A 10636-nucleotide genomic window follows, 5' to 3' on the forward strand; every position below is an offset into this window, starting at 1 on the left:
CTGACTCTGCCACCCTTGCTCCACTAGCCAGCTTTGTCACAAGTTATAATTTGAGCAATAAAATAGCCGCATAAAAAGCCAAGGTAAGATGTGGGGCAACGCACTATATAGAATCGGGGTGCACTAAGGCCAAGTGAAGAACTTTGGCAAGCAAGTACAAGGAAAACACACCAATTTCAATTCCAGACGAGATTGCACAATCTAAGAGAGATAACGCTAGAGAGAGAGGTTGTTTGTTGGACATAGAGGTTGTTGGTGAATTTGTTAATTGGATCCCAGATGTGGGACATACCAGACAAAGTTTCAACCACTACCTGCATGCAATTGTTACTTATTAGCATCTTAAGATGCTCATTGAACAAGTTCTAATGGATAGGAATGCATCAAGGGAGGAGATGGTACCCATACTGGACAAGATTCAACTCATTACTCAAGGACTGGATTACTTAATGGAGTGTATATGGGCCCTCTTGGGCATTCCCCAAAATATAGGATGTTCACTAAGGAGCAACAAAGAACCAATTGTAGTTGAAGAGTGAGGCTCTCCTAAGACTGGATGATGCACTTAATACTCTCTCTTTTTGTTACTATGTCTATCTGGTTTTCTAATTTTAAGTTTAAAGTTGCTTTGGCTAGCATAAGGCCATGAGACAATGTCTTTTTCTTTCAACTTTATATAAATTTAGAATGCTTTGGATAATGAAGAAACTATGGCATTGCCACTAGTCTGGTTCCCCTCATGGTAGACCAGGGTAGGTTGCAATGTATATATTTTTTGGATATAGTGAAATGATGCACCTTTGCTTACCAAAAAATAAATAATAGAAAACATAAATCCTAAAAGAAAATCGACCATAGATATCCATATGTATGTATCCAATTTTTTAATAAAATTATATTTAAATTTTAAATAAAATTTTCCCGTGGGGTTATTTTTATTTTTATTATATAGTTGAAATTTTATGTGTAAAAATATTTAAATAAGTTATTATGAAAAGTTTATTTTTTATTAATTATATTGGTAATTTTATATTAAAATGAAAATAATATATGCATATAAATAAAGGTTGTTAGTTTAACATTAGGGAAACCAAAGCAAAATAGCAAGGACCTTTGTCCTCCATATGGTATGAGAGATATGACAATTTAATAGAGTGTTGAAAAGAGAGATTGTTTCTAAAAGCTAGACATTTGTACTTGCTAGTGCTATAGAATATAATTTTGACTGTGCTTTTAATAGTATAAGATAGGAGAGCCCCAAGGGTTAGCTCAGTTGGTCAAAAACCGTGCCTCGCCATCGGGAGGTCACAGGATCGAATCTGCTCAAAGCCCTTGGGGTTAGGTCTTGCCAATAGGCTAAGGGGCGATTAGCCCAGATTTTTCCGTGGACATAGCGACCACAGATTTTTTAGAAAAAAAGAAATTTTCAAAAGGATTCGAAGGGACTGTGCAGGCTTGGAGGATGTACGCAGGAGAGTAGGGTTAGGGTTTCGGATCGAGCAGCCTCGGGCAGACCTGAATCGGGGACCAGGTGCAAGGGAAGCCTGCTTCCTTTAGCATTTGATCAAAGAACTACAGATTGCAGATATGTGAGAAGGGTAGGAGTTAGAGAGCCGAGGGAACTGACAGAGAAATGGTAGCTGAAGCTGGGAGGGGAGAGATCCCCTCCTACAAAAACATAGCAGCAGGGGAGTCAAGCAGAAATGGAGTGCAAAGAGGTACTGGAAAAAGCTCTAGAGATATTCCAGTCATGGGAGCCCGATGGCAAGCAGGATTAAGTGGCAGGTGTCTCCCAAGGGCAACGAAAAAACCCAGGTTTGTAATCCCTAACAATAAACTTGAAGAATACAGAAGTTATATGAAGGATCATGCTTTAATCTGTAAGTTCGTAGGGTTTTGGCCGTCTGAGAAGGATTTGTCCAAATGGATACAACAAAGATGGAAACCTAAGGGGCATATAGATCTAAAATTGGGGGCAAAAGGTTTTTATACAGTTATATTCTCTAATTTGCAAGATAAGGAAAGGATTTTTGAGGGAGGACCCTATTTTATGAATACTGTTGGCTTATTCATGTGGCACTGGGAAGACTACTATAACCCAGACAAGGAAAAAATGTTAGCGGCACCTATCTGGGTCAGACTATTTGGACTCCCAATTGAGTTTTGGGATCCGGAGATCCTAGAAGGAATAGGAAATACAATTGGGACATTTGTCAAAGTAGCTGAGACCACTAAAAGAGGGAGATACACATCTTATGCCAGGATATGTGTATACATGAATATAACAGAACCGCTTCCGGAGTTTATCGAGTTAGAATACCATGATGAGGTATGGCAGCAACCAGTGGATTATGAGCACATCCCATTTCGCTGTAGAAGATGCCATGAATACGGCCATCTCTTCAAACAATGCCCTTTAAATACCGTTGAAGAATCAATAGAAAGGAAAGAGGAAGAGAAGAAGGTAACAGAGGCAAACAGAGAGACTGAAGAGGGATTCAAAGAAGTGCTCACTAGAAGGAAATATCTAAAAGGATCGAACCCTCTGCAACCACCTGCTAAAACAATTCTATTGGAAAATCAAAACAAGTTTAAGGCCCTTCAGGAAGAGGAAATGGAAATGGAAAAGGGAGACAATGACGAAGAACCTATGGAACTATCAAAAGAAGCAAAAGAACAGGACACAATACAAATAAATACGGAACAGGAAGGGGAAGAAGATAACATGGACTCACCAAAAGATCAAACCCAAATGGAGGTAGATCCACAAAAAGACAAAGGAAGCGAAGAGGAACAAATAATGAGGAGACTGTTACAGGAATGGAGGCATCTGGATGAGAGATTTATACCGGAAGAACAAAAGCAATTATATAAAGATATGTTCCAAAAATACAAGGAGAAGGTAGGAGTAATTATGGCAAATCAACCAGAACAACTAGGTGCACAAGGTACACAAAGTATAGGAATGGGAAATGCTGGCAAAGGAGGAAGAAAACGAGGTAGGCGTCCAATGAGTGAGACCATCCAAGTGGTTGGGGAGATGCTGGTGAATTCAGGAAGAGTCATACCTCTCTCAGAGGTATTTCAACAACCTCCCAAATTATTAAAATGATAATTACAACCTGGAATATCAGAGGTCTTAATAGCAAGGGGAAACAGAGATATTTGAGAGACAGGTTGAAAAAAGATAAACCCAACATAATGATAATTCAAGAAACTAAGATTAGTACTCAGAAAATGGAAGAGATAATGAGGAGATTTAATCCTCATTATGAGCTAATGGGTCAGGATGCCATAGGTAGTGCAGGAGGTCTAGCAATTCTGTGGAATCCAGAGGAAGTTCAATTTGGAAATTGGGTTAGTATGCCCCGAATTATTTCAGGCACCTTTAGAATGATAGGCTCGTCAGAATGGATAATCCTCACAGGGGTATATGGCCCACACTTAACAGGCGAACGCAGAAGCTTTCTTCAAAATATGGGAACAATCCGAAGGCTATACCCAGATCTGCCATGGATTGCAGGAGGGGACTTTAACATGATTACAACCCTAACGGAAAAACGAGGAGGACTGAGAAGAACAAACCAAGACATGGAAGCTTTTGGTGATATGATATCGGAGCAAAGATTGGTTGATATTCCCACAATAAATGGGATCCACACATGGAATAACAGAAGAGGGGGCAAAAATCAAATTGCATCAAGATTGGACAAATTTTTAATATCTGAACAAATTATAAATAGGGATATATTCATAGAAACAATGATCCTCCCAGCAATGGGCTCAGACCACTGGCCAATCAGGCTAGAAATTGACATCAAAGCGAGCCCAAAGAAATGCCTGTTTAGGTTTGAAGCCTTCTGGCTCAGGGATCAACAGTTCATGTCAAAGGTGGAGGAGTGGTGGAACCAGAGCCAACAAAGAGGAAGAAGTAGGATGCAAACTTTCCAACTAAAATTAAAAGAACTCAAAGGAAAAATTAAAAAATGGAACAAAGAAGAATTTGGGAATATATTTAAAGAGCAGCAACGCTTAGAACAAAAAATGAGAATACTGCAACAAGAAATTATAACAGAAGGCAGAAGCGAGGAAAGAATCAGAGAAGAAGGCATAGTGATAAGCCAAATTGAAGAACGAAGAAAACAAGAAGAGATACTATGGAAGCAAAAGTCTCGAATAAACTGGCTTCGTGAAGGTGAAAGGAATACGAAGTTCTTCCACCAAGCCATGATCCAGCAGTGACAAAGGAATAGAATATTCTCCATCAAAAATGAGGAGGGGCAACGCCTAACCCAGCATGAAGAAATGGAACAGGCTTTAGTTGGGCACTTTAAGGATATCCTTACAGAACCTCAAGTGAATAGAGAAGAGGCTATAGGAAGGATATGCAATGAAATCCCAAGGATGATCACCAGGGACCAGAACTTAGCTCTCATGAGGGCAGCAACCCTGGAGGAAGTGGAGGAAATCGTGAAAGGGATGAAAAGAAATAAAGCTCCAGGACCAGATGGATTTATAGTGGAATTCTACCAAGCAGGCTGGCACTTCTTGGGGCAAGACATCCTAGAGGTGGTAGAAGAATCGCGTAGACATCAGAAGGTATGGCCTGGCCTCAACTCAACCCTTTTGTCTCTTATTCCCAAATCTACTCATTTAGAAAATCACTCAGGGTTTTCGACCTATTGCTCTTTGTAATGTAATCTATAAGATTATAGCCACACTGATGGCTAAGAGACTGAAACTAATCCTATCTAGTATTATCTCCCCGAAACAGACTGGGTTTGTGGAAGGGAGACAAATTCTAGATGGCTTGGTGGTGTCTCAGGAAGTAGTGCATTCTTTGAAACATAAAAAGGAAATGGGAATGATGATCAAACTAGATCTTTCAAAGGCATATGACCATCTAAATTGGGATTACCTTAAAACAATTTTAATGGCATTTGGCTTTTGCAATAGATGGGTAAAATGGGTCTATGATATGATTTCCACTCCCAATTTTTCCATTCTCTTGAATGGAACGCCAACTTCGACTTTCAATGCTACAAGAGGATTGCGACAGGGGGATCCTTTATCCCCATTCTTGTTCATCATAGCAGCGGAAGGACTGGGATGATACCTCAAAAAAGAACTGAGAGAGAGAAAAATCAAAGGGCTGAGGCTATGGGGAAGTAACTTACCAATTACTCATCAACAGTTCGTAGATGATATTATGCTTTTTTGTGTTGTCTCCTTAAGAGAAGTAAAAAGGGTTAAACACATCCTTGACCTCTTTATGGAAGCATCAGGAACTGAAATTAACAAGGATAAATCTTGTACATTCCTCTTCAACACGCCAGACATGGTCAAAGCCCACTTGACTAGAATTATGGGTTTCCGCACTAGTGAATTACCCACAAAATACTTGGGAAATCAATTAGCTTTAAATCCTTTGAAGATAGCAAATTGGCAGCAAACCATTGAGAAACTCAAGAACAGACTGGCTAATTGGTCTTTCCGATCTTTGAATATAGCGGGAAGAATAGTGCTTCTCAAATCGATTCTTCAAGCAATTCCTATCTACCCTCTCTCGGCAATGGCAGTTCCTAAAGGGGTATGTACAAAAATGACAGAAATATTCAAAAAATTCATCTGGGGAGGACCAAAGCAACAAAAGAAATGGGCTCTAGGGACTAATAAAAAATAAAGAAGAAGGAGGACTGGGTCTTAGAGATCCATATACTTTGAACCAAGTTCTGGGGGCGAAGCTGTGGTGGAGATGGATGAGGGGTGGAGATGATCTATGGAAAAAAATATGGACTCAAAAATACAATATGCCCACAACCACTGAAGGTATTCTTAGACTGGAGGAAGTTCCAAGAGGCTCCACAATATGGGACCTAGCTAGTCAAAACAGAGACATTATATTCAAACATGCATTTTGGGAAATAAGGAATGGAAATGCAGCCAAATTCTGGGATGAAGCCTGGCAACAAAGAGAGAGAATGATAGAGTTGCAAGGCCTGCAAAACACTTGTCAGAAGGCTAAAGCTGAAGGGCTAAATTATGTAAGTGAATACTGGAAGGAAGAAAGTCAAGAGGAGACCTGGAGAACCTGGAAGAAACCGGAAGAATGGGATAGTCACATTGATCCTGAACAGAGAGATCTATTTGTAAGGGAAATGGAATCAAGAAGAATAACCATTAGAATAGGTCCAGATATACTATGGTGGGGTAGATCCACAAAGGGAACCTTTACGATTAGAGAAGCCTATTATCTAACTATCCAACAGGAGCACGATGAAAATGCACCCATGTGGAAACAAATATGGCAGAGCAATTGGTGGCCGAAGGTAACTTTGTTCTTATGGTTAGTAGGAAAAGGACAAATTTTGACTTGGGATCAGATTCAGAAGCGAGGATTCCATGGACCTCCTAGATGCAGCCTCTGCAAACAGGACCAAGAAACGCAAGAACACCTTTTGAACACATGCCCTGTTGCTCAGCAACAATGGGAAGAAATCAGGAAACTCTTTGGGAGGACAAACAGAGACCCTCATAACATTAAACAAACCATTCATCAATGGGGGAGAGGTCAATTCTCAAGTCCGGTGGTCAGAAGAGCCTGGAGTCTAGCGATGGGTTTTAACATGTGGCTAATATGGAAAGAAAGAAATCGAAGAATATTTCAAAACAAAGACAACCCTCCAGAGATGATTTGGAAGAGAACCCAAAAAATTATAAGGGAAACTATCCTAGCAGAAGCTTGGGCTCAAGAGGATTGGAAAGCAACTCCAGAAGAAGGACGGATCTTAGCATGCCTAAATCTAGAACAAGGCATGGTTTATCCTCAGAAGCAAAAAAATCAGAGCACTCATAATCAGAGCTCAACCAAGTTCAAATGCCCTCGAGATGGCTTCATCAAACTAAACTTTGACGGAGCCTCAAAAGGAAACCCAGGGCTAGCAGGGTTTGGAGGCATCTTCAGGGATAATCAAGGGTGGACAAGATGGGTTTATGTTGATCGGGGAGGTATAATGAGTAATAATGAAGCTGAATTAATGGCAGTCTATCAAGGCATCAGAATAGCAATCCGAAATGGATACACTAATTTGGAAATAGAAGGAGACTCGAACCTAGTAATAGAGATGCTCAGGAAACTGAATAATGGTAAGGACTGGGAAAAAGTAGCGAAGAGTTGGAGGACGGCCAGACTAATTCAGGACCTGGCAGAAATAATGAAACACATTGATTACAAGATCATAAACCATGTTAGAAGGGATGGTAATAAGGCAGCGGATTTCCTTGCTAACTGGGGTTGCAATGAACAAGGAGGAAAGGTAGATAGTATATGGCCAATTCATTGGGAAGAACCACGATGGGAGACCCTCAATTTAATCATTACCCAGGATAATAATGAGATTACAAACTCAAGATAAGGGTTACAGATGGCCCCCGATTGGGGTGAAAGGAGTGGAGACGACGTGTGATAAAATGATGAAAGAAGGAGGGTGGAAAAGCAGGCCACCATACATCCTAATAATTCCACAGGACGCAGGGGCAGCATGCAGGCAGGGTAGAATCTCGAGGCGTGGAGGTGACAGGGAAGTGGAGGAAGAAGTAGGAGGAAGCGGCGGCGGAAGGATGATGGGATGTCGAGTAGGTGGAAGGAGGTTAACAAGGGTGGTGAAGGACAGAACCAAGGTTATCATGCAACAAGGGAAGGAGACGACGGGAGCTCGATGCGAACTGGTGTTCTCTGCAACTTGGCTTAGGACGGGGTATGTATTCGTAAAACCAATCCTTGCATTTCTTTTAATCTTTAGCAATATTAGGGAAGAGGGGGGAGAGCTAGACGTTGCAGAGGGAAAGAGAAGCGAGAGGGGTGTGGAATCCTCTCCTGCTACAAACAGTCAGAAGGCAGAGGGTGGCAGGATGAGAAATGCTGGGGAAGAATCTAGTAAGGCTGGGAGCCATGCAGGCCAGGGTAAATGCATGCAGGGATTCTGTACAAATAATGATCAGGAACAGTTTGAGGAGGTAAAATAAGCAGTCTGGGAGGCCGAAAAGAACCCCGAGAACATCCACCAACCTTATCTCAGGGGAGGAAGGCTGGCGAATAACCCGACCACTGGAAAAGCGCAGCAGGGGGAGGGTAAGAACTAGGAGAGGGAAGCAAAGGAGCCTGGAAGCGAAGAATTTACAGAGAACATAACGTTTGTTGTTGGCCAGGGTAGTCAGGCGGAAGTTAAGAACAAAACGGCTCGCCCAGGTCGAGGAAGAGGGCGTAGGGGCAGAGGCAGACATAACCAAACAGGCAGACAGGAATCAAAGCCTTCCTCTCCAGCATGTCAGAGACGCAGCTAAAAAACCATGAGACATACTGTGAAAGAGGCAGAAAAAGCTTACAAAGAAGGAACTAACGAGGACATCCGTAAGCTTATTCAAGAATTGGAGGCAAATGTAATGGAGGAAGACTCAGATCCTGAAATGGAAGAATGGGGTAACCTCATTCCTAACCCGGGCAACACCAAGGGATGCATGACCTTATATAAGCAGGCTTTACATGTCTATTGGGTGCTGAAACGGTTACTGGCAAAGGAAATGGAGCAGGTTGCAGAGGAAATGGCTGAGTTGGCTCAGGGCATGCCCAATATGAAGCAAGAAATGAAGAATCTCCAAATTACTATGCTCATGCAGGACAGTAAGCTGGACGAAATTCAGCAACAGCTGAAGAAGATTGCTCCAACAACGAGAGACGCAGAAGCACCTCCTGAAATTGTGGAAGATTAATCCTTTAGTTTGAATCAATGGTTTACCATGTTTGTTCCTTGAGAATAGTTTCTCCTTTTCCTGTTAATAGTTTTTAATGACGGTCTGGAACCAGATTAGTAGTTATTGTTGTGAAGTTTATTTGGCATGGATCCACAGACTTATTCTTTTTTGTTACTGGACGGCTTATAAAAACTTAAGGTGGCCAACAGATCCAGTTTCCCATTTGGGTAGGTTGAGGCCACCAAACGCCGTACATGTTTCAACCTATTTTTGATATAAATAGAAAAAGAAGGGTCCTATTGTAGCTTACAAAAAAAAATAGTATAAGATAGGAGAAAAATTACCACTAAACTAGTCAAATGTAGGATTATCCAGAGGGTGATTTGATGACCTTGCCAGGGGTTAATCTATATAATTCTTCATGCTTTGCACAACTTTGACTGGCCATCTTCCTATCCATAGTTATGACCTTGAAATTAACCTTGTTTATATGTTGATGCAACATATCTAAACATAGAAAAATATCTTGATGAACCTCATTGTATTCAACCAAAACTTTCCCCATAATGATTTTGAGTTATTAGTTTATGTCCACATTCTAGAGATATTTGGTGGTCCTAATCCTAATATTTCTAGTTTTAAGTAGAAATTGCCCCATGTAAGTGACAATGTCTTTATCTAAAATGAAATCACATTCAAATCACACCTATGACTCTACAATAACAATTTTAGCTTTGGCTATAGGAAGAGTTTTCACCCAATATTTTCCTATCAACATCTTTTATCCCTAATGCACTCTGCAAATAAGTTGATCCCAATTTCCCCCATCATCCCTGACAAATCTAACCATTTTGAGCCATGTGGTGAATCCTCCCTAGAAAGTGTAGAATCAAGAATTAAACAACTATCCCCAAGCCTTAGCTAGCTGCCCACAAATAAAATAACCGCAAACCAAGTAGGGTGTAATGGCATACAACTTTGAAGAGGGTTGAGGCTAACATTAGGAGTAGGTTACTTCCGCATGCAAAACCATAATGGAAAGAATGATGCAGGTTGTCACAATCATAATCAAACTAGAAAACATGTTATGGGCAAAGGGAGACTCAGCCATCTATCCCCTTGAGGATCAAGCAAGATGGAAATGACGGTAAGGGACGTGGTGAGTTAATCTCATCGCTAACACCCCCATCAGGTGGTATGAAAGGTTTATTTTAATCCAAAGACTTTTAATGATAAAATTTATGTATCAATTTTATGAAAAGTTTATCTCACCATTCATTTAACTGAGTCATGAACATGAGATACTATCCCAGATTTTGTTTGATTTTTAAAAAGCATAATTTTGAAGTATGAATGCGTGTTTGAGTTTGATATTTTTTATTATTATTATTTTTATAATAAATTATTTTTTGGGTAAATTTTAAGATTTTTGTGGAGTTATATTCTTTTTATTTTTATTCTTTTTGTAATTAGTGGAAGTAGTAATTGTGGTGGTCTTGTACTCATGTGATATGAGATCAACTTTGATTCCTACCACTATAGTCACTAGGTGCATCATGTTTCCCTTAACATGGAGGCGAGTTAATTGGGGTGATCAAAAAAGGGCATCATAATATTTCACATAACACTTTAAATAACATGCTTTACCAAGTGAACCACACCCCTTGGGATGAAATAAAAGAAAGGGATGGGGATGGGCTTTAACCCACTTAATTGTGCACCATGAAACCTTTTAAAATTAGAGGGCATGAGGTTTTCCTTATTATTTTTATTTTAAAACGTGGTTTTAATTTCTTTTTGTTCAAATTTCAATTAAGAAAATAAAAATAATTTTAATTTTTGGATGATAGTTTAAATTATCAACAAGATTATAACTTTATACTTT

At 40.1% G+C, this 10636-nt stretch overlaps 1 protein-coding gene across 1 annotated transcript; it reads left to right on the plus strand.

Moving 5' to 3' along the window:
• Positions 1-1633: 1633 nt before the first annotated feature.
• Positions 1634-4242, plus strand: LOC149237025 (uncharacterized). Its single transcript, XM_089369121.1, has 2 exons — positions 1634-3079; positions 3289-4242. The coding sequence occupies exons 1-2, from the start codon at positions 1634-1636 to the stop codon at positions 4240-4242; spliced, it is 2400 nt and encodes a 799-aa protein (XP_089225247.1).
• The last annotated feature ends 6394 nt before the right edge of the window (positions 4243-10636 follow it).

Source organism: Pinus tabuliformis, chromosome 8 (genome assembly GCF_031772625.1).
Source record: "Pinus tabuliformis cultivar Carrire ecotype Pingquan chromosome 8, CPIR1, whole genome shotgun sequence".
Taxonomy (NCBI): domain Eukaryota; kingdom Viridiplantae; phylum Streptophyta; class Pinopsida; order Pinales; family Pinaceae; genus Pinus; species Pinus tabuliformis.

What these genes read in the sequence shown, in the direction of transcription:
- LOC149237025 (XM_089369121.1), top strand. Translation starts at nt 1,634, where the DNA reads ATGGTAGCTGAAGCTGGGAGGGGAGAGATCCCCTCCTACAAAAACATA. An exon ending in GAGTCATACCTCTCTCAGAG is followed by an intron (nt 3,080 to 3,288) that starts GTATTTCAACAA and finishes CTAATGGGTCAG; the next exon opens with GATGCCATAGGTAGTGCAGG.